Genomic DNA, 23,940 nt, shown 5'->3' with positions numbered 1-23,940 from the left:
TGTGCTAATGGTGTTTGTCCCGCTGGGTGAAAGTGTGCGAGGCCACGGCTCCTTCGATGCCCAGCACCCCCACCAGTGTTGCTGTGGAAGTGCACGTCCATGGGATCATGCACACGTGACTTCTGCTCAACACGAGACCTGTGAGATTTACCTGCCGGGTAGTTGGTGCCGAGTCCTGTCCTGTCCACTGACCGCAGGGTGCTCCCTCCCGCCGCGGAGTGGCAGTCGGATACCAGTTACCGCCAGGCTTAGACGGTTTCCAGACTGGTTCTGCAGCTCCACGAGCCAGCGGCAGTGCGTGTGTGCGCACCCACCCCCACGACACAGACGTGCAGCGGCAGTGCGTGTGTGCGCACCCACCCCCACGACACGGATGCGCAGCGGCAGTGCGTGTGCGCGCGCCCACCCCCACGACACGGACGCGCAGCGGCAGTGCGTGTGCGCGCGCCCACCCCCACGACACGGACGCGCAGCGGCAGTGCGTGTGTGCGCACCCACCCCCACGACACGGACGCGCAGCGGCACACTCTGTGGTCTCCCTCCTCGGTCGTCTCCTTGCGCCCTCAGTTTGCGCTTCTCTGATGACTGGTGAACCCAGGTTCACGTGCTTGTTGGCCATTTGGATATCTTTTCTCGTGACGTGCTTATCCTAACCTTTTGATCGTTAAAGACAAAGAAGTGAGTGCTCTGTTTATGAGGCTAATCTGTTGCCTTTGTTGGAGACGTGTACTGAGCGTGCCTTCCCCTAGTGCGTGACTTGTCTTTTTACCTCTCAATGGGATTTTCTGATGAGATCCAGTGTTAATTTTTCCCTATAATGGTAATAAGGCCTTTACAGTCCTGGTTAAGCAAACGGTGTCTACTCCACATCATGAAGATGCTCCTTTATGATTTCTTCTACATGCTTTGGTCTTCCCTGGTGGCTTAGATCGTAAAGAATCTGTCTGCAGTGCAGAAGACCCAGGTTTGATCCCTGAGTAGAGTGGATCCCCTGGAGAAGGGAATGGCTATCCACTCCATTATTCTTGCCTGGAGAATTCCATGCACGGAGGAGCCTGGCGGCTACAGTTCACGGGGTCGCAAAGACTTGGACACAACTGAGGGACTAACAGTCAGTTCAGTTCAGTCCTCAGTCGTGTCCGACTCTTTGTGACCCCATGGGCTGCAGCACGCCAGGCCTCCCTGTCCATCACCAACTCCCGGAGTTCACTCAAACTCATGTCCATTGAGTCGGTGATGCCATCCAATCATCTCATCCTCTGTCGTCCCCTTCTCCACCTGCCTTCAATCTTTCCCAGCATCAGGGTCTTTTCCAATGAGTCTGTTCTTCGCATCATGTGGCCAAAGTTTTGGAGCTTCGGCTTCAGCATCAGTCCTTCCAGTGAATATTCAGGACTGATTTCCTTTAGGATGGACTGCTTGGATCTCCTTGCAGTCCAAGGGACTCCCAAGAGTCTTCTCCAACACCACAGTTCAAAAGCATCAATTCTTTGGTGCTCAGCCTTCTTTATAGTCCAACTCTCACACCCATCATGACTACTGGAAAAACCATGGCTTTGACTAGATGGACCTTTGTTGGCAAAGTAATGTCTGTGCTTTTTAATATGCTGTCTAGGTTGGTCATAGCTTTCCTTCCAAGGAGCAAGCGTCTTTTAATTTCATGGCTGCAGTCACCATCTGCAGTGATTTTAGAGCCCAGAAAAATAAACTCTGTCACTGTTTCCACTGTTTCCCCATCTATTTGCCATGAAGTGATGGGACCAGATGCCATGATCTTTGTTTTCTGAATGTTGAGTTTCAAGCGAACTTTTTCACTTTCCTCTTTCACTTTCATCAAAAGGCTCTTAATTCTTTGCTTTCTGCCATAAGGGTGGTGTCATCTGCATATCTGAGGTTATTGATATTTCTCCCGGCAATCTTGATTCCAGTTTGTGCTTCTTCCAGCCCGGTGTTTCTCATGATGTACTCTGCGTATAAGTTAAATAAGCAGGTAATATACAGCCTTGACGTACTCCTTTCCCAATTTGGAACCAGTCTGTTGTTCCATGTCCAGTTCTAACTGTTGCTTCTTGACCTGCATACAGATTTCTCAGGAGGCAGGTGAGGTGGTCTGGTATTCCTATCTCTTGAAGAATTTTCCACAGTCTGTTGTGATCCACACAGTCAAAGGCTTTGGCATAGTCAACAATACATGCTTTATTGTTTTTCTTTTCACTTTTAGCTTTTGTGATTAATCTTAGTTTCTATGTGAGGTTCTTTTTTGTATGGAATAGGCATGACTTTTGCTGGAACTTGCTTTTGACCCTGCCTAGCCCCGGTCTGTTCTGGTGACTGTCTCATGCACACTTGAATACAACATGTATCTGCATTGCTAGGTGGCGTGTTCTTAAAAAATATCAGTGAAGTCAGCTTAGTTATTTAAACCTAAACTCTTGCCGATTATTTTACCTGCTTGTTCTCTAAGTTGCTGTGAAAGCTGAGTTAAACTATCTGATTGTATTTGAGATATTAATAGACATAAAGAGGATATTTCATAGTAAGGTGATTCCATCAAAGGAATCAACACAGTCTAGGCTGGAATGCAGTGAATACCGCGACAGAATACATAAAACAAATAACCACAGAATTAAAAAGAAAATGGAAATGAAACTAATTTTTGTATGTTGACTTTGTATTCTGCTACTTTGCTGAATTTATTTATTAGCTGTTCAGTTTTGGAGAAAGTTTGAGAAGGACTGGTAGAAACTCTTCTTTAGACGTTCGGTTGGTTTCACCAGTGAAGCCGCTGTCTCTAGAGCGTTTTTCTGTTGGGAGGGCTTTTATTACTGATTCAACCCCTTTAGTGAGTATGTGTGCTTAGCCACTTCAGTCGTGTCCGATTCTTTGTGACCCCACAGACTGCCCACCAGACTCCTCTGTCCATGGGATTCTCCAGGCAAGAATACTGGCGTGGGTGGCCATGGTCTTCTCCAGGGGATCCTCCTGACCCAGGGATCGAACCCACATCTCTTACGTCTCCCGCATTTGCAGGTGGGTTACTTACCACTGGGCTTCCCTGGTGGCTCAGCTGGTAAAGAATCCGCCTGCAATGCGGGAGACCTGGGTTTGATCCCTGGGTTGGGAAGATCCCCTGGAGGAGGGAAAGGCTCCCCACTCCAGTATTCTGGCCTGGAGAATTCCATGGACCGTATAGGGTCGAAAGGGGTCGGACACGAATGAGCAACTTCCACCTAATTTCCCACCAGCACCGCCTGGGAGGCCCTTAGTGGGATATGTCTTCATTTCCACGTGATTTCGTTTTGGCAGGTTCGGTGTTGCTCAGAATTTGTGTAATTCATCTAGGTTATCCAGTTTGTTCATGGACAACTGTCCGTGATACTCGCTTATAATCTTTTTTTATTTTTGTAAAATCAATAGGAATGTCCCCAGTATCATTTTTGACTTTAGTAATTTGAGTTTTCTCTGTTTTTCTCTTAGTCCTTCTAGCTAGAAGTTCATCCACTTTGTTGATCTAGCCAACTTTTGGGTTTATTCATTTTCTCTATGGTTTTTCTATTTTGGTTAATTCTTCTCTAGTCTTTATTATTTTCTTCCTTCTGCTAGCTTTGCGTTTAGTTTTTTTCTTTCTTTCTAGTTTCTTAAATTGTAAAATTAGATTATCGATTTGAGATTTTTCTCATTTTTTAATGTAAGTGTTAGTCGCTCAGTTGTGTCCGACTCTTTGTGACCCCATGGACTCTACCCCTCCAGGCTCCTCTGTCCATAGGAATCTCCAGGCAAGAGTACCGGAGTGGGTTGCCATTCCCTTCTCCATTTTAATGTAAGCCTTATAGCTATATGTTTTCCCGTTGGTACTATTTTTGCTGCACCTCTTAAGTTTTGGGCACCAGGGAAGCCCAAAACTAATCTACAGACTCGTTGTAACCCCAATCAAAATCCATGCAGGGCTTCGCCTGCCCCAGGGGGAAAGGATAGGAGGAGCTGACAAACTGAATCTGAAATTTATTTGGAAATACCCTGGTTGCTCAGTGGTAAGGGATCTCCCTGCCAATGCAGGAGACGGAGGTTCGATCCCTGGGTTGGGAAGATTCCCGTGGAGTAAGAAGTGGCAATGCACTCCAGCATTCTTGCCTGGAAAACCCCATGGACAGAGGAGCCTGGCGGGCTACAGTCCAGGGGATCACAGAGAGTCAGACACGACTGAGCAACTGAACAGCAACAGCAATAAACGATTCCCAAAAAAACAAAATTACTTTCATCAAGAAAAACAAATTTAAAGGATTATGCCCTGTATTTGAAGACCAGCTGTAAATCTACAACAAGTAAGACAGTGTGGTGTTGGGATGAGACAGGTGAATAGGCCGATGTAACTGGATAGTCCCAACACAGCCCCTCACACATCTGAGCGCTTATGTTCCAGGTGCCGCTGGGGTTCAGTGAGCAAGGGTCAGTCTCTCCTTTAAATGGTATCTGAGCAATTAATATCCTTATGAAAAGACAGAGTGCCTTGAATCCTGCCTCAAAATATACACAATTAATGTGAGGTGTGGCATGTAAAAGTTTAAAAGATTAACAAAACATTGGAGTATATCTTCATGACTGCAAAGGAAGGCAAAGATTTCTCAGATCAGATCAGATCAGTTCAGTCGCTCAGTCGTGTCCGACTCTTTGTGACCCCATGAATCACAGCACGCCAGGCCTCCCTGTCCATCACCAACTCCCGGAGTTCACTGAGACTCACATCCATCGAGTCAGTGATGCCATCCAGCCATCTCATCCTCTGTTGTCCCCTTCTCCTCTTGCCCCCAATCCCTCCCAGCATCAGAGTCTTTTCCAGTGAGTCAACTCTTCGCATGAGGTGGCCAGAGTACTGGAGTTTCAGCTTTAGCATCATTCCTTCCAAAGAAATCCCAGGGCTGATCTCCTTCAGAATGGACTGGTTGGATCTCCTTGCAGTCCAAGGGACTCTCAAGAGTCTTCTCCAACACCACAGTTCAAAAGCATCAATTCTTCGGCACTCAGCCTTCTTCACAATCCAACTCTCACATCCATACATGACCACAGGAAAAACCATAGCCTTGACTAGACGAACCTTTGTTGGCAAAGTAATGTTTCTGCTTTTGAATATGCTATCTAGGTTGGTCATATCTTTGCTTCCAAGGAGTAAGCGTCTTTTAATTTCATGGCTGCAGTCACCATCTGCAGTGATTTTGGAGCCCAGAAAAATAAAGTCTGACACTGTTTCCACTGTTTCCCCATCTATTTCCCATGAAGTGGTGGGACCGGATGCCATGATCTTCGTTTTCTGAATGTTGAGCTTTAAGCCAACTTTTTCACTCTCCACTTTCACTTTCATCAAGAGGCTTTTTAGTTCCTCTTCACTTTCTGCCATAAGGGTGGTGTCATCTGCATATCTGAGGTTATTGATATTTCTCCCGGCAATCTTGATTCCAGCTTGTGCTTCTTCTAGCCCAGCGTTTCTCATGAGGTACTCTGCATATCAGTTAAATGAGCAGGGTGACAATATACAGCCTTGACGAACTCCTTTTCCTATTTGGAACCAGTCTATTGTTCCATGTCCAGTTCTAACTGTTGCTTCCTGACCTGCATACAAATTTCTCAAGAGGCAGATCAGGGGTCTGGTATTCCCATCTCTTTCAGAATTTTCCACAGTTGATTGTGATCCACACAGTCAAAGGCTTTGGCATAGTCAATAAAGCAGAAATAGATGCTTTTCTGGAACTCTCTTGCTTTTTCCATGATCCAGCGGATGTTGGCAATTTGATCTCTGGTTCCTCTGCCTTTTCTAAAACCAGCTTGAACATCAGGAAGTTCATGGTTCACATATTGCTGAAGCCTGGCTTGGAGAATTTTGAGCATTACTTTACTAGTGTGTGAGATGAGTGCAATTGTGCAGTAGTTTGAGCATTCTTTGGCATTGCCTTTCTTTGGGATTGGAATGAAAACTGACCTTTTCCAGTCCTGTGGCCACTGCTGAGTTTTCCAAATTTGCTGGCATATTGAGAGCAGCACTTTCACAGCATCATCTTTCAGGATTTGAAATAGCTCAACTGGAATTCCATCACCTCCACTAGCTTTGTTCGTAGTGATGCTTTCTAAGGCCCACTTGACTTCACATTCCAGGATGTCTGGCTCTAGGTGAGTGATCACGCCATCGTGATTATCTGGGTCGTGAAGATCTTTTTTGTACAGTTCTTCTGTGTATTCCTGCCATCTCTTCTTAATATCTTCTGCTTCTGTTAGGTCCATACCATTTCTGTCCTTTATTGAGCCCATCTTTGCATGAAATGTTCCTTTGGTATCTCTGATTTTCTTGAAGAGATCCCTAGTCTTTCCCATTCTGTTGTTTTCCTCTATTTCTTTGCATTGATCGCTGAAGAAGGCTTTCTTATCTCTTCTTGCTATTCTCCTGCCATTCGAGAAGGGAATGGCAAACCACTTCAGTATTCTTGCCTTGAGAACCCCATCAACAGTATGAAAAGGCAAAATGATAGGATACTGAAAGATTTCTCAAGTAGTTCACTAAAAGCACTAGCCATAATTTAAAAGTTGATAAATTGTACTTTATTGACATTAAGAACTCTGTTTATCAAAAAAGCACCACAAAGAGAATGAAGACAAGCCATAAACTTGAGGAACATATTTACAACACATATGTCCAACAGAGGTCTCAGATCTAGGATATAGAAGAAATGCTCATGCAGAGACATCGCTTTGCCAATAAAGGTCTGTCTAGTCAAGGCTATGGTTTTTCCAGTCGTCATGTATGGATGTGAGAGTTGGACCATCAAGAAGCTTGAGCCCCGAAGAATTGATGCTTTTGAACTGTGGTGCTGGAGAAGACTGGTTTTTTTGTTGTTGTTGTTGAGGTTTTGAGAACTTTTATTTTATATACAAAGAGCTAGTATTATTTCCGCCTAAGGTTGATGTGCTGGATGAGCCATCTAAGGAAGTTCGGTTAGTCCAACTTAATGAAGCTGATGTCCTTCGCATACTGGCGGAAATACTGGTGGCACTATTGAGGCCGTATTTCCGGATCAGACCGTGCTGGTTTGAGCAGACCCGGCAAGAGCGAGAACCCTGGCCGAATTTTCTCGATGGCTCCAGTAGAGCTGCTGGTGACCCATGTTGCTTTCTCGGCTGCAATGAGCTAAAAGGTGGAGAAGACTCTTGAGAGTCCCTTGGACTGCAAGGAGATCCAACCAGTCCATTCTGAAGGAGATCAGCCCTGAATATTCATTGGAAAGACGGATGCTGAAGCTGAAGCTCCAATACTTTGGCCACCTGATGCGAAGAGCCGACTCACTGGAAAAGCCCCTGATGCTGGGAAGAACTGAGGGCAGGAGGGGAAGGGGTGACAGAGGATGAGACGGTTGGCTGAGCAGATAGTGAAGGACAGGCAGGTCTGGCACGCTGCAGTCCACGGGTCACAAATAGCTGGACACGACTGAGCGACTGAACAGCAACAACAGCAAAGAATACGCGTGAATCAATCAGAAAAACAGGCCCTCTGGACACGCCACAGAAAAAGACACCAAACTGCCAATCAGCACACAAAGAGACAGCGTGGCTGAATTCACGGTCAAGAGATGCCACTACGCACCAACCAGAATGGCTGAAAGCTCAGCCAAGATACGCGGTGGCTAGAGCCTTAATCCACTGTGGGATGGGGAGCAGAAGTCAGTGTAGCCTGTCTAGAAAAGCCGTGGGCATTTCTTATGCATTTAGGCGCCTACACGCCCTGTGACACAGCTCTGCCGTGCTTGGGCTTTTGTCTAAAGGGAAATGAAAACACATCTTTGGAGAGACTTTGTTCCTAATCTAGAAACCACCAGTTCAGTTCAGTTGCTCAGTCGTGTCCAACTCTCTGCGACCCCATGGACCTCAGCACGCCAGACTTCCCTGCCCCTCATCAACTCCTGGAGCTTGCTCAAACTCATGTCCATCAAGTCGGTGATGCCATCCAACCATCTCATCCTCTGTCGTCCCCTTCTCCACCTGCCTTCAATCTTTCCCAGCATCAGGGTCTTTTCCAATGAGTCACTTTTTCTCTTCAGGTAGCCAAAGTATTGAAGTTTCAGCTTCAGCATCAGTCCTTCCAACGAATATTCAGGACTGATTTCCTTTAGGATGGACTGGTTGCATCTCCTTGCAGTCCAAGGGACTCTCAAGAGTCTTCTCCAACACCACAGTTTAAAAGCATTAATCCTTCGGCACTCAGCTTTCCTTACAGTCCAACTCTCACATCCATCCTGACTACTGGAAAAACCATAGCTTTGACTAGATGGACCTTTGTTGGCAAAGTACTGTCTCTGCTTTTTAGTATGCCGTCTAGGAACCAACAGTGTAAGGAACTTGCTGCTGCTGCCTGCAACACCACATGTAGCTCTCACATCATGCTATTGAGCAAGGCAGCCCCTGGTATGAAGTTCAAGGCTGGGAGGCGTCCACACGGGAGGAGGCAGAGGGGTCTAGTACCCGTGGTCTCCAGGGCAACCTCTTGAGGGACTGGAAGTGATTGCATCTGGACCTGCATTGCCCCTCTGACCACCTGTGTGAGAAAGGTCCGCTCTCCCTGCGGGCCTGCGCCCTTGGCCCGCAGTCCCAGGAGTAGCCAGAAGGGGGCAGCGGCGGCCCCCACACCCACTGCCCGCGCGCGGCACCTGCCGGACTGTGGAGCATGTTAGGGAACCAGGTGCGGTCAGCCTGCTCAGTCCTCCTTTCCTTCCATGTTGAGGTGACCACGTGGGGTCCACCCACGTGGTGTGTGTGTCATCAGGACCAGAAGGGCAGGTGCTGGGCCCTTATCATCGGCATCTGAGGGGACAGTGCTTGTTCTCTGCTGACTATGGGGTGTCGGCCTGGACAGGTTCCCACCATGGGCTGGACGCCCCATTCCTCGCACTCTCTGCCCTCGGGGGGAGGTGACAGTCTTCCTACTGTGATGCACAAACTCCCTCCTGCCCAGGGGCCACGGTGTGAGGCTGAGGCTCGGGGTGCTCCAGGGAGGGACCGTGGGGACCCTCCCGAGGAATGACCAGCCCTGCCTTCCTTCTGAGCCCATGTCGAGTCTGCACGCGTGTCACCAGCGTCTGCCGGGCCCCTGGGCGGCTCTGCCCCTGGCCAGCAGGGTGGGCTCTGGGGGACCTGCCTCGTTTGACCCAGCATCGGGTCTGGCCTCTGCTGCCGGACGGGAGGGCTCAGGACCACGTGGGACTCTCACCTGCTTCCACTGGGTCCGGTCTTCACCCTGGGGTGGGGAAGAGTCCACAGTCCCAAGCCACAGGCCAGGGCTGCCTTTCAGTGCGTCCTGTTAGAGCCAGGGAGGCGAGGCGCCGTCTGACCTGTCACCGCACCCCTAGCACCAGCGAGGCTCCTGCTTCCTCCTCCCCTGGCTCCTCGCTGTAGGGGCCTCTCCCGCACTATTGGGGAACTAATAGTTGCCCTCCTCTCCCCCGCAGGGTGGCTACGACACTGTGCACACACCTGTGTGTCCCAGAAAGTCTCTCCCCACACCAGGGCCGTCACGGGGGCGCTGCAGGAGGCCAGGGAGCCCAGCAGCCTTGGCTGCACTCCATCCTCGCTGGGCTGTGTTGCGGCCCGGGGGGTGGGTCCATGATGCAAGAGCTAACCTGACACAGACACTGTGCCGTCCGCCAGCCTCATCCCCTGTTGTGGTGTCTTCCTGAGCCGGCCCCATGGCTGCCGTGAGCTCGTGGCCACGAGCCAGTCTGACTGACAGTAAAGCCCACGGGACACTAAGCTGGACCCTGGACCCGCTGCCATGGGCAGCTCGGCTTCCCCATGCGGGCCTGCAAGGCCCACCTGATGTGGGGTCCCCAGCACAGGGACCGTGGCTTTCATCTCCCAGCACCTTGTCTGGGCCCAGGGACAGCGCCCGGGGGTGTCCCTGCAGTCTGATCCTCAAGTAGGGGGTCCCCACCTCCCCTCAGGCCACGTTCCCAGGAGGCCCTCGGGTGGGCAGGGGCACATTCCCTGCCCCACCCTTTCCTCGGGGCAGCCGCCTCAAGACCTCACGGGCTTTCTGGGTCTTGCTTTGTAGCGGCAAGGCCTTCATCCCCAGTTCCAGAAATCACTTTTCGCAGTGCCAGGCTCTGCTGAACAAAATCACCTCTGTAAACCCTCAGACCGAGATCGACGGGCTTCGGAACATCTGGATCATCAAGCCTGCGGCCAAGTCCCGCGGCCGAGGTGAGTCTCAGCCGGGCGCCTGCGTGGACAGCCAGCCTGGGGGTGGGGGCTGGGTGCTGAGCTTCCTGGGGGCACCGGACTCACGGGTCCTGGGGAGCAGGCGTCCCAAGAACCTGCTCATCACAGCTTCTGTTCTGTTTTGCCAAGTAATTAAGATTAATTAGAATGTTCCATTGCTGCTAGACTAGTGTCCAGCATCTGGGGGGCCTGGTCCTTGGGTGGTCGTGAAACCCCTGGAGGTGCCCGTCCTGCGCCCCTCGTGAGCCCTGTCCCTGGTGACCCCTGGCTCCAGCTTTTTACTTCTTCCTGTGTCACGGCTGTGACCGCGTCCTCTTCTTTATCCCTAATGGTAATGTGGGTTCTTCATTTAAAAATAGAGTTTGAGGGTGACTTTCTAATCTTACCAGCGCTCCCAAAGAACCTTCTTTCGGTTGCATTTTTTTTGTCTTCTGTGAGGGATCATTCCCCTGGGTGCTGACTTAAATGCTGAGCTTACTTATTCCCAAGCGTCCTTCTGCAGCTTGGAGATTCTCAGGCTGTGGAGAAGCCTTCACAGCACCGCCCTGCCTGCATCCTCTTCATGTCATGGGGTGTCCTCTCTCCTGCCGGGGTCCAGCCCCGGCTGATCCAGGGAATTCGAAGCGGGGACGGCGTCGGCGAGGATCAGGAAACAACTGCTTAATTAAACGTTAATTAAGGATATAAAGAGTAATAGAATAAGGATAGCTCAGTGAGGAAATTCAGTGGAGAAAAGAGGCTGAAATAAGGATAGCTCAGTGAGGAAATTCAGTGGAGAAAAGAGGCTGAATGATTCAGCCAGAAGGTGAGAGAAAGAACGACATGGGGAGACCAAGTGTCGGTGAACAAGGCCCGCACTTTATTTTCCAAAGTAGTTTTTATACCTTAAGTTATGCATAGAGGATAATGGGGGAAGGGGTAGAGTCAGGCAGCAAGCCAGGCTTTCTTCCTGCAAACTTATCATATGCAAAAGTTTAGGTGATTTGCATCATCTTCTGGCCCGGAGGCCTTTTCCTCTAAAGGTGATTATTCTAAAGTCAGGCTCCAGCCTCCAAAAAGCGTTAGATAAAGTTGCATTCCTACAGAGCAAAGGTGTGGTGGGCTATAACAAGAAAAAGAATTAATTCAAGGGTCCCAGGTTACAAACATTAAAGCTACTATTTACACCAATTATATTAATCAATATATAATTATATTTTTATTATTTATTTTTATATTATTATTATTATATAATAATATATTATATATTATATTATATATTATTGTTTATTAATTAATTATATAATTAATCAATTATATAATATATAATCAATATAATACCTGCCAGGGACACAGCAGGTAAGGGATATGGAGACTTAGCAGCAAACATTGGCCCAACAAGTGAAAATCCCTTCACCAATACAATTTCTAATCAATCTTTTAACTGCTCAAAGGAATCTGTATTTAGACAGTTTAGAACATCTCATGCCTCTCACAGTTTGGAGGCTCTGAGCAATCACATGTGGCCGGAAAAACCTATTCAGGCAGGCTAGAGGACTTCCAAGGGAGTTTGTAGGTTGAAACACTGTCACACCCAGGAATTATTAACTGGAGCTGTAAGTTAATTCTTTTTTCAGAGAGAGGTAGTGGGGGACAGCCCCCCGTAAAGTCAGAGGTGTAGGTGAGAGCACAAAGCAGAAAGTAGGCAGACTCTGGTTTTGGGGGTAGATGCTCGAGAATTTCCAGGGAGACTCCTGAGGCTCGATCCCGCCTTTGCGTATGCCGAGCCTCCTTCCTCGTGACCTTTGCCGGGGCGGAGCTCGCTCCCCACATCTCCCTTAAAAAAAGGCGTCACCTGATGTCTAGCTCCGTGGGTATCACGTTTTGTTTGCACCTTCTATTTGCCCCTCGGGTTATTTGAGGAGTTTTATCATTGTTGTAAATTCATTAGCAGTTACTTCTTATGTGATTTTTTAAAATCTTTATTGATAATAATGTGCGACATTCCTACATTCAGTCCTGAACATCTCCCATCCTGAAGCCTTCTCTTTCTTGGGCTTCCGCCTGCTCTCAGCCTGCACCCACGGGCTGGGGCAGAGCCGCCCCCTCCCCACCCCCACCCCCCCGCCCCCCCGCCCCCCCGGCTTTCCTGAGCCCAGACTTTCCTCGCACTGGCCACGCTGCCCCCTTGGGAATGCGCCACAGACTGCTCAGACCCTGCTGGTCGGAACCGAATGCACCCTGTTCTGCCTGGTCACTGGCTGTGCCCCAGCCCCTTCCCCTACCCTAGTGCCCCCTCGACCCCTGCCCTGCCCCACAGCCCTGCGCCCCACACCCTATCTCCCAGCCTGGTGCCCCCATCCTGGTGCCTCCACCCAAGTACCGCCACCCCCGACCCCTGTTCCAGTGCCCCCACTCCTGACCCCACCCTTGACCCCCACTCTGATGCCCCTGATCCCTGACCCCTATACCTGACCCATGACCCTGACCCCACCCCTGACCCCCACCCCGATGCTCCCGCTCCCTGACCCTACCCCTGACCCCTGACCCCCACCCCGATGCCTCTGCTCTCTGACCCTACCCCTGACCCCCAACTCCACCCCTGACCCCCACCTGATCCCCACTCCAATGCCCCCGCTCCCTGACCCTACCCCTGACCCCTGACCCCCACCCCGATGCCCCCGCTCCCTGACCCTACCCCTGACCCCCACCCCGATGCCACTCCCTGACCCCTGACCCTGACCCCACCCCTGACCCCCACCCCGATGCCTCTTCTCCCTGACCCTACCCCTGACCCCCAACCTCACCCCTGACCCCCACCCCGATGCCCCCTCTCCCTGACCCTACCCCTGACCCCTGACCCCCACCCCGATGCCCCCGCTCCCTGACCCCTGACCCCCACCCCTGACCCTCACCCTGTGCCCCTTCTCTTCTTGGTTCAAGACAATGTCAGGGATCTGCAGCTTCGTGCTAGACTCTGGTTTCAGGATGGCAAGGTTTCAACCTGCCGTCACAGAAGAGCCAGGTCTCTGTTCTGTGAGGAAAGCTCCCTCGTGTCCTTTGCCCCTGGCCTTGCAGGGGGCATCCCCCACCCACCCCAAGAGCCAGACTGTGTCCACATCGTGGCAGCTGCCTCACGGCCAGTCACGTCTCCTCACGCTTGTCCATCACAGGTGGCAGGGAGGATGGTGGGGACTTTGCCTCGTGACGCGGTTCAGGCTTCAGGGGTGTCCCAGCAAGGAAGGCGAGGGCTCCGGCCCTGTCGGCGACATTAAACGCTGCAGCCCAGGGACACCAACACCCGCCTCCCCCGCTGCCCCGTCTGTCCGGTCACCCTGGGTGTGAGCCTCCTGGGCCCTCGGAGCCCCTGGAACAGCCCAGAGCTGCCTGCTGGTTTCCCTGAGGCCACAGGCCGTCCGCCCCCGGTCCCCACTCCCCCCGCCCCGGCCCCCGCCCCACCCCCCACCCCGTCGCCGTGCTCCCCCCCACCCCCCCACCCCAGCTCCGCCAACTCGGTCCAGGGCTCAGCTGGCTGCTGCCTCCTCACGGGGCCTCTGTCCACACCCCTGCCCTCCCTGTCCTCACGTCCTCTCTGAAGCCCCGGGCTGGCCTCGCTGTGGGGAATAAGGGGGTTGCCCTGGCTGCGGCCTTGACCGCGAGGGCAGAGCCCCTGCGCTGTGCCCCTGGGGGTCCACGGGCAGCACGCTGGGGCTCGGGGCTGAGCGGCGGCCTCTTGCAGACATAGTGTGCATGAACCACGTGGAGGAGATCCTGGAACTGGTGGCTGCAGACCAGCCGCCCGCCAAGGACAAGTGGGTGGTGCAGAAGTACATCGAGACGCCGCTGCTCATCTATGACACCAAATTCGACATCCGGCAGTGGTTCCTGGTCACTGACTGGAACCCGCTGACCATCTGGTTCTACAAGGAGAGCTATCTGCGCTTCTCAACACAGCGCTTCTCCCTGGACAAACTGGACAGGTCGGTGGGGTCAGCTTGGCACTCTTCAGGGCGAGTTCCCACCAACACTGGATTGCCTGGCTGGTCTCATGTGTCCAGTGGGGCACTGGGTCCTGGCTGGGGCCAGGGAGGTTCTGCAACCTCCCTCTGCAAGGGGCGAGCTCTGGCCCCCTGCCCATCAAGGCCAGGGCCCTGCATCCCCAAGGGGCATGTATGTTCTCCAGGAAATCCTAAAAGCACCGTCTGCCACGTGCTCAGGGGCACTGGCTGGCATAGAGCCGCCCTCTGTGGTGGCTGCCACTGCCCGTGGGGGAAGCTGAGGGGCCAACCGTGGTCTTGCACTGACCCACGGGGGCCGCGCTCGGGGTGCAGCCCTGCCTTCTGCACTGCCCGTGCGCTCAGTCCACTCAGCATGTGGGGAAGGACAGGAAGGGCTCCTCTGGGAGTCCCCTGGGGGCCAGCCCACCAAATTCTGCAGTAGCCCCTGCAGGGCCTTCTCTTTGTGAGTCCCCAAAGCCCTGGGTTGGGGGTCCTGCAGGTCGGGGAGTTGCTAGAGCGTCCCCAGGAGAGGCCAGGGTGGTGCAAGGGGCACGGTGTGTCGAGGTGGTGGGGTGCCAGGCAGGGGCTCAGACCTCCAGAAATGGGTGCTCCCCGGTGGGTGAACCTGCCGCCCACCAGGGCCCCAGAGTAGGCAGGCTATGAGTGCAGTGAGGATAAGGGAGGCCACCAGCGAAGTCCCGGGAACGTGCCATTCTCCTGGACAGGTCGGTGGGGCCACCTCGCTGTCTGAATGGAGGGCCAATGGGGTTCTGCTTTGTGGTCGCACTCGGGGCGCCCAGGCTGCACAGGCGTCTTGGTGGGGGATACGGGGGAGTCCATCGGAATCGTGAAGGCCGAAGGTTGCTTAACGGAGACCTTGCGGGACAGGGTTCCCTGTGCTCAGGCTGGAGCTGTGAGTACACCTGGAGTCGCCTGGCAGGAGCAGGCTGCTGGGACAATTCCCGGCCGGCAGCTCAAGGAGCACATGGCCCACCAGGCCAGGAGGACCCGGAGGAGGATTCAGGATTCTGGGGGACTGGGCAGTGAGAGGTCCCCAGGGCCCCTTCCAGCCTGCCAGGCCCTGCCAGCTGTGGGCTGTGTACCCGGCAGGCCTCCACTGTCTCTGAACTGTTTCTGCATCTGGGAACAAAACCCTCACCCAGGCTGACAGAGCCCCTGACATTGTTTTGAACTGTGTCCGCTCCAGCAGCACGTCTTCAGGGTTCGGGGGCCCACCCTGTTTCTTGTCTTGGGGTCACAGGCGGGGCCCCACACCAGAACCAAGTGGCAAAGGACACGCTAAATGAAAATGACTGACAGGGCACGTATTTTACGGTCTCCTATAGATGCTGTTCAACTTGTCTTATTTAGAACAAGGCCAGGGTATACATGAATTCGCTAAAATTTTCGATTAGTGAATCTCTCTCTTGGGGGCACCAGCCCTCCCCCAGCGGCAGGAGGGGAAACAGCTCCTAGGGTGGGACTTGCCGGCGGCCCCTGTTGGTGGCCCGGGGCTGGTTGGCTTCTACGCAGACCTCCCCTCCCCCAACGGGGCCCCCCAGGTTGAACAGGAGGAGAGGGGACCCCTTAGGGACCCACCTGAAGCCGCCCTAGGCTAGTGGGCAGTGTCTGTGGGAAGGGCTGGGGTGGCGTCTCGGGTGGGGCCTCGGGCGGGGTCGGGGCGGGGCCTCGGGGCGGGGCCCTGAGCGGGGCCTCTGCGTTTCGGGCGGGGTCGGGGTCAGGGCGGGGCCTCGGGTCTTGGGTGGAGTCAGGGGTGGGGCCTCGGGTCTGGGGCGGGGCCTCCGCGTCTCTGCCCTCGGGAAGGAGAGGGGACTGAGCAGCTGACACCTGACCCCAGCCTTGCCCCGCAGCGCCATCCACCTGTGCAACAACTCCATCCAGAAGCACCTGAAGAACGACAAGGACCGCAGCCCCCTGCTGCCCTGTCACAACATGTGGACCAGCACCCGATTCCAGGAGTACCTGCAGAAGAGGGGCCGCGGGGCCGTGTGGAGCAGCGTCATCTACCCGTCCATGAAGAGGGCCATCACCAACACCATGAAGGTGGCCCAGGACCACGTGGAGCCACGCAAGAACAGCTTTGAGCTGTACGGCGCCGACTTCATCCTCGGGCGCGACTTCAGGCCCTGGCTGATCGAGATCAACTCCAGCCCCACCATGCACGCGTCCACGCCCGTCACAGCACAGCTGTGCGCGCAGGTGCAAGAGGACACCATCAAGGTGGTGGTGGACCGCAAGGCCGACCGAAACTGCGACATCGGCAACTTCGAGCTGCTATGGAAACAGGTGTTGGGGGTGGGGCGTCTCTCTCCCGCTGGCCACCTCGGGGTAGTCTCTCCGCTCATCCCGGGGGTCTCACGCGGCCCAGCTGGCCTTTGCCGTTCTTGCAACCTCTCCTCTGCAGGCACCTCCTCCTCTGTGATACCAGGCAGGACCAGGGTCCCTCTAGGCCATTCCTCTTCTCTCCTGCAGTGTCCTCCCTCCTCCTGGGGTGAAGATCCAGCCTTCCTTCATGGGTCTTTACAGGGGGCTACTCCCCTGGGGAGCCCTCCTGCAGGCAGGGCAGCAAGACCCTGCGACCTGGCCTCCCTGGGGTGGGGGGACCCAGGGTTAGGGTTAGAGTTAGGGAAGTGTGGCTGGGGCTTCTCCCTGAGGCCTCAGACCTGACCGAAGACTGGGAAAGGGCCTGCCAGTCCCCCTGACCTCGCCCTCCTGTCCCCAGCCTGCAGTGGAGCTGCCCACGTCCCAGGGCTCCGACTTGCTCGTGGAAGGCGTGGGCATGAGGAAAGCCAGGAAACAGATGCCAGCGATCCCCAGCGTTGACGTTGTGCCTCCGCTCTCGGACATCCATCCGCTGAAGCAGAGGTGCCCCTCGGCCATGCTAGACCTGGGCGGGGGACCCCCACTCATGGCTCTGCACCAGGACTTGACACTGAAAGATGGACAGGTGCTTCCTTGCTCCTTGCCTGTGCACTTACACAGGCTGGTGGAGAGGAGCGCTAAAGCCAAGAGTGGCCACAGGGAGTCCGGCGGGAAGATCGAACTCCCCTCCTGCACCTCTCAGCACCCAGACTATAAGGCTCCCCGCCCCACTCTCGCCAAGGCCGAATCCGACAGACGCTCGGATCCAAACTCATTACATGTGCGCCCACTGCCATCCGTGCTTCCAAGTGTGAAGACAGTGGAGGGTGCTCCGTTTCAGCCACCCAGGCCACCAGGTAACGGCGTGGAGCTTGCGCCTGTGCGAGCCTGGGGTGCGTATCTTCCAGGACAGGGCAGGGCCTCTGGTCTGGGCACTGGCCTCAGCTCGGAGCACCTGGGCCTGGTCAGGTTGTCGGGAGAATGGGGTCCTACTGCAGCGGTTCTGGGGCCCCCTGAGCACCAGGTGCCCATGCACAGGACCAGCTGGGCGACAGCCTTCGCCCCTCTCCCTGGGGGATGTGGTGCCAGTGAGGGGCTGCGTTGGACATTTGAATAACACCGCGTGCTGGGGGCGGGTGGTGGCCAGCACAGGGCCCTGTGCTGTTTTCTGAGGCTTCTGATGGAACAGACCACGTGTGACCCAGGAGCCTGGCCTGGGGGTGGGCTTCGAGCACAGGCAGACAGGTGTGGGCAGCCCCTGGTCTCTAGGGGTGGCCTGTCTGTGCAGCCCAGGGCTGTTCCAGCGGTCCTGGCACCCACGTGTGGTCGAGAGCGTAACTCCATCCAGGGCCATGGCCCCAGCTGCTCTGCCCCAGGTGTAACCCCTCCACGGACTCACCAGGACACTTGCACCTGCTGTGTTCCCGCCACCCAGCTGGGCTCTCAGTGCGTCTGTCTCCCTCTCCCTGGCACTAACAGCCTCTCGGCCGTCTGTCTATCTCCCTGCAGATCATAAGCTCCCAGGGGCTGCATTTTTGCTGCACCCCTGCACCCGGGCTGTGCCGGACACCTCGCAGATGCTCAGTACATGCGTGAATCGTGCCCTAGAATTGCCAGCTCCAGGCACGAGGAGCCAGTGCTTTCAGAGCTGGCAGGGCCCTCGGAGGCCACGTCCAGTTTCACCCGCTTTCCTCACTCCGTGTCCAGTCTGTCGCCGAGGCCTGTCAGCCCTGCCACTTGGCAACTCACCTCTCCATGAGGGCAGTTCCCACTTGTTTCCTGTAATACACTGTGCTTCCTCCAGGCATCTTCCTAGGAGTGAGTGGCAAGTAGACACACACACCTTCAGCCTAAAAAGCAGTATTAGCTGCTGTAGCAAAGTCCCTCCAACTTGGTGGCTCAGACCACGTTTTTTCGGAAGACCAGAGGTCCAACTCCGAGGGCTTGGCAGGGCCAGGCTCCCGGAGCCTGGAGGGCCTCCTGCGTCCTGCAGCTTCTGGCGGCCACTGGCAGCCCTTGCTCCTTGGCTTGCGGACGCATCACGCCGCCCTCTGCCCTGCTTCACACCGTGCTCTTTCTGTGTGTCGTTCTGGCCAGAGTTCCCGCTCTTTTAAAAGGACAGCACTTGTTGGATTGGGTGTCACCCTCCTCTGATGTGACCTCATTTTACCTTGATTACATCTTCCACTAAGTCAATTCCAAGAGTCCAGGTGGACATGAACTTGGGGGGCGCGTACACTGGGCACTGAAAGCGTGGCGGGAGGGACTGCGCGCTGACCACGCCGTGCTGGGCCTCGGCTGCCTTTGCAGCCAACGCTTGGTGCTGACGGGGGTCTTGTTTGCCTCTGGAGGAGGTGATGGTGTGCGTTTGCTTTCTCCTGTTTACTAATGAAATGGCTTGTTTTCAGACACACACCGGCCATCTAGGTCTCCTGTCCTGAAAAGCGGGTCTTGGTCTGATCGTCGTGAGGATCGCAGATCTTTCTTGCTGGTGTGCAGGGGTGACAAGCATCTACTCTTGGATCCTCCTCCTTTTTGAGTTGATTTGTGTGGCAAACGCTGTCTCCCACTTTGTGACTTTTCACTCCTTGATGGTAACTTTGGATACAAAGCCACGGTGTTGCTGTACTTCAGTTGCTTAGTCGTGTCCAGTTCTTTGTGATCCCGTGGACTGCAGTCTGCCGGGCTCCTCTGTCCGTGGAATTGTCCCAGGCAAGAATACTGCAGTGGGTAGCCATTCCTCCTCCAGGAGGTCTTCCCGACCCAGGGATCAAACTTGAATCTCCTGCATTGGCAAGCTGTTTCTTTACCACTGAGCCACCACGGAAGCAAAAGTCACCTTAATTTTTAATAAACTCCAGTTGGTCAAGCTTTTCCTCCAGTTGGTGATTTTTGCGGCTTGTCTCCTTACCCTGAGGCCGTGAAGACCTCCTCTTCTGGAAGCGCTGCCGTGGCGGGCGCATACATTCCACTCTTGAAAGCTCGGCTGACTTGGCAGGTGGTGAGAGAGGGAGAGCCCAGCGCCCCCCCTGCCCCCCCACCCCCCACCCCCCACCCCTCCACTCCCCCCCGCCCCGCTCCCCCCGCTCACTGCAGGCTCTTCTGGGCTTTTGGTCGGCTCCACTGGTTGGTCTGTCTGCCCTGGGCTAATGCCACAAGGTCGTCATAACTGTTCCTTTGCCGAAGGTCTTCATGCTGGTCAGACAAGTCCTATAACCTTGCTTTCCTTCCTTGAAAATGCCTGGGCTGTTCTGACGCCCTAGGCTTCCATTCAAGTTACAGGATTAGGTTGTCAAGATCTACCAACATAATTTTTGTAGTTAAAATTTTTTAAATGTTTATTGATATTAAAGCCATCAGTTTGGTGAGAACTGACTTCTTTACATTATTGAGTCTTCAAATCTATGAATGTGATATATCTATTCATAAATAAATCCTTTAATGCCTTTCAATAAGCTCTTAGATTTCTTTGCCATGGTATTGCACTTTTTTGTGTTGAATTTAGACTTACATATATTTTATTTTGTATTCTATTTTAAATAGTATCAAACTTAAAAATATTTTCCTACAAATTGTGGCTGGTTGACAAAGAAGAAATTGATTTTTGTGAGTGGATTTTTTTTGAAAATCCAGCTATCTGGTTATCATTTCTATTAGTTCATTAATGTATTTGAAAATTGTATTTTTAACATGGACAATTATATCAACTAGTGAGTTTTCCTTTTCCCTGCAACCATTGTAGCTTTCATATCTTTTTCTCATTTTATTGAGTGTCTAGGACCTTGTTCATTCATTCCTTTTTCTCATCCCATTGGATCTCAGGTGCAAGCATTCTGATTAATAGTGATTCTTAGTTCATGACATGGTTTCGTTCTTCGTCCTTGCATGGCCTACTTTTATTTAGGTCATTTTGATAGTGTAATTAGAACTTGCACACAGGTTTTAATTTGGGTTTCAATGTGGCCAAAGTTATCAATCTTTCTTTTAGTCAATGTTATTTTGTCTCAAGGAATTTTTCCTTACCTTAAGGTTTAAAACTTTATTTACCTACATTTACTACTAAGAGTTTCAAATTTTGTTTTCGACAAAAAAGTCCTAATCCATCTGGAGTTGACTTTTGTATATGTTGTGAGGAAAGAATCAAATTTTATTTTTGTCTCTGTAGATAATTTTTAAATTATTTATTGAAAAAAATCATTTCTATCTTCTTGTGAAAATAGTGCTGCACATGTGTATGCGAGTGTGTGTGTCTGGAGTCTCCGCGTACGTGAGTGTGTGTTTCTGGAGTCTCTGCGTACGTGTGTTTCTGGAGTCTCCGCGTACGCGAGTGTGTGTGTCTGGAGTCTCCGCGTACGCGAGTGTGTGTGTCTGGAGTCTCCGCGTACGCGAGTGTGTGTGTCTGGAGTCTCCGCGTACGCGAGTGTGTGTGTCTGGAGTCTCCGCGTACGCGAGTGTGTGTGTCTGGAGTCTCCGCGTACGCGAGTGTGTGTGTCTGGAGTCTCCGCGTATGCGAGTGTGTGTGTCTGGAGTCTCTGCGTATGTGAGTGTGTTTCTGGAATCTCTGCTCTGTTCACTGATGAATTTGCCCCCTGCACCAGGGCCACACTTTCCATGTTTTCTGTGGGACAAGTTTCCTTTCTGCTCGTCCTCATAAGAGTCTTGGTCTCCTGACCTCATTCTCTTCTATATAAATGTCATAATTGTTTTATCACGTCCAACAAAAGTCTCAGTAGGATTGTTGGACTTGCACTGAATTCATAGATCAATTTGGGGAAAATGGATAAATGAATGAAATCACGTCTTCTGTTCATGAACAGAACGTGTCTCTCCTTTGACTTAGATCTTTATTTTTTATTTTTTAATGTCTATTTTTAGTCACTTATTTACTTGGCTGTGCTGGGTCTTCGTTTAATGTTTATTTTTAGTCACTTATTTATCTGGCTGTGCTGGGTCTTCGTCGCAGCACGCAGGGTCTTTTAGCTGTGGCGTGTGGTATCTAGCTCCCTGACCAGGGGCTGAACCTGAGCCCCTGCATCGGGAGCTTGGAGTCTTAACCATCGGACCACTAGTAAGTCCCTAGATCTTCCTTAAATTTTAGAATTTCTGCATCAGAGATTATCTACATTTTTCATTCGATTTTTTGTTGCTTGATATTCAGATACTACTGCACATAATGTCATCTGTCTATATAAATTTTCTCATTGTTTGTTGCTGGCATATAGAACGAGATTGATTTCTATATATTAATTTTCTATCTGCACATTTCTAAACTCTGTTGTTATTTCTGAAAATTTGCATGTTTCTTCATTTGAGATTCTATGTATAATTGTTCTACATAAATAATTATATCTTATGCAAGTTCAGTTCAGTTCAGTCGCTCAGTCGTGTCCGACTCTTTGCAACTCCATGAACTGCAGCACGCCAGGCCTCCCTGTCCATTACTAACTCCCAAAGTCCACCCAAACCCATGTCCATCAAGTCGGTGATGCCATCCAACCATCTCATCCTCTGTTGTCCCCTTCTCCTCCTGCCCTCAATCTTTCCCAGCATCAGGGTCTTTTCAAATGAGTCAGCTCTTCGCATGAGGTGGCCAAAGTATTGGAGTTTCAGCTTCAACATCAGTCCTTCTGATGAACACCCAGGACTGATCTCCTTTAGGATGGACTGGTTGGATCTCCTTGCAGTCCAAGGGACTCTCAAGAGTCTTCTCCAACACCACACTTCAAAAGCATCAATTCTTTGGCACTCACCTTTCTTCACAGTCCAACTCTCACATCCATACATGACCACTGGAAAAACCATAGCCTTGACTAGATGGACCTTTGTTGGCAAAGTAATGTCTCTGCTTTTTAATATGCTATCTAGGTTGGTCATAACTTTCCTTCCAAGGAGTAAGCGTCTTTTAATTTCATGGCTGCAGTCACCATCTACAGCGATTTTGGAGCCCAGAAACATAAAGTCTGACACTGTTTCCACTGTTTCCCCATCTATTTGCTATGAAGTGATGGGACCAGATACCATGATCTTAAGTTTTCTGAATGTTGAGTTTTAAGCCAACTCTTTCACTCTCCTCTTTCACTTTCATCAAAAGGCTCTTTAGTTCTTCTTCACTTTCTGCCATAGGGGTGGTGTCATTTGCATATCTGAGGTTATTGATATTTTCCCCAGCAATCTTGATTCCAGCTTGTGCTTCTTCCAGCCCAGCGTTTCTCATGATGTATTCTGCATATAAATTAAATAAGCAGGGTGACGGTATACAGCCTTGACATACTCCTTTTCCTATTTGGAACCAGTCCGTTGTTCCATGTCCAGTTCTAACTGTTGCTTCCTGACCTGCATACAGGTTTCTCAAGAGGCAGGTCAGGTGGTCTGGTATTCTCATCTCTTTCAGAATTTCCCACAGTTTATTGTGATCTACACAGTCAAAGACTGTGGCATAGTCAATAAAGCAGAAACAGCTGTTTTTCTGGAACTCTCATGCTTTTACAATGATCCAGCAGATGTTGGCAATTTGATCTCTGGTTCCTCTGCCTTTTCTAAAACCAGCTTGAACCTCTGGAAGTTCACGGTTCACGTATTGCTGAAGCCTGACTTGGAGAATTTTCAGCATCACTTTACTAGCGTGTGAGATGAGTGCAATTATGTGGTGGTTTGAGCCTTTCTTTGAGATTGGTATAGCTTTGTATTAATGTCTCCCACCTCAATCTTTTTGCCCCTAATATCTTGTCTTATTGTACGGCTAGGACTTCCTACATAATATTAAGCAGCATTGTTGAATTCCTGATTTTAAAGGGAATGTTTCTAACATTTTCTCATTTATAATGACATTTCTGTAAGTCTTAACAAAGCTATAGATATGATATATAGATATAAATGTATACATACTCTAGCATGTTAAAGTAGTTTATTTCTAATCTTTATGAAGAATTTTTATTGTGACTGTGTAATGAAAATTCTCGATTTTTTGCATCTGTGAGGTTATAAGTTTTTTCTTCTTATTAGGATTAAAATGGTAAATAACACCAACAGGTTTCCCTTTTTCTAAGAAGTTGCCTGTAGCACCGAACATCAATCGAGTTGTAAATGTGAAACCAACCTTGCATTCCAGGAATGATCCTAACTTGGTCTGATGTTGAGTTTGGCATATAGGGCTGGCTTTGCTTTCTTGCATGTAGTTAAAGTTGGTTCTCAACTACAGTTTATTTACATTTTTTCTAGTTCAGACTATTCCAGATAGTGCTGTTGTGAACAATCCTGAATTTGGCGAACATGTACTCATCTTTCTGTAGGAATGGAATTGCTGGGTCAGGCACTCAACTTTGGTTGGCAC

General features: G+C 51.6%; 1 protein-coding gene and 1 pseudogene across 2 annotated transcripts in view; one reads left to right on the top strand and one right to left on the bottom strand.

Moving 5' to 3' along the window:
• The window catches only part of TTLL8 (tubulin tyrosine ligase like 8), a 58,174-nt gene that overhangs the window by 17,432 nt on the left and 16,802 nt on the right, over positions 1 to 23,940 (top strand). Inside the window, exons 9-13 of one of the 2 annotated variants that reach the window (XM_086403387.1) lie at positions 10,085 to 10,233; positions 13,970 to 14,210; positions 16,100 to 16,535; positions 16,972 to 17,467; positions 18,120 to 18,832. In XM_086403387.1, the coding sequence (XP_086259513.1) occupies positions 10,085 to 10,233; positions 13,970 to 14,210; positions 16,100 to 16,535; positions 16,972 to 17,467; positions 18,120 to 18,724 (1,927 nt within the window). In that variant the 3' untranslated portion in view covers positions 18,725 to 18,832. Of the gene's footprint in view, positions 1 to 10,084; positions 10,234 to 13,969; positions 14,211 to 16,099; positions 16,536 to 16,971; positions 17,468 to 18,119; positions 18,833 to 23,940 lie in introns of those variants that run through there. The other variant, XM_086403386.1, reaches the window with a different exon arrangement.
• On the bottom strand, positions 6,886 to 7,148 carry LOC147373293 (small ribosomal subunit protein uS14 pseudogene; annotated as a pseudogene).

Source organism: Bos grunniens, chromosome 5 (genome assembly GCF_055505025.1).
Source record: "Bos grunniens cultivar Pamir isolate PY7600 chromosome 5, Bosgru_T2T1.0, whole genome shotgun sequence".
Classification (NCBI taxonomy): Eukaryota; Metazoa; Chordata; class Mammalia; order Artiodactyla; family Bovidae; genus Bos; species Bos grunniens.
This window is presented reverse-complemented; position numbering and strand designations above follow the sequence as displayed.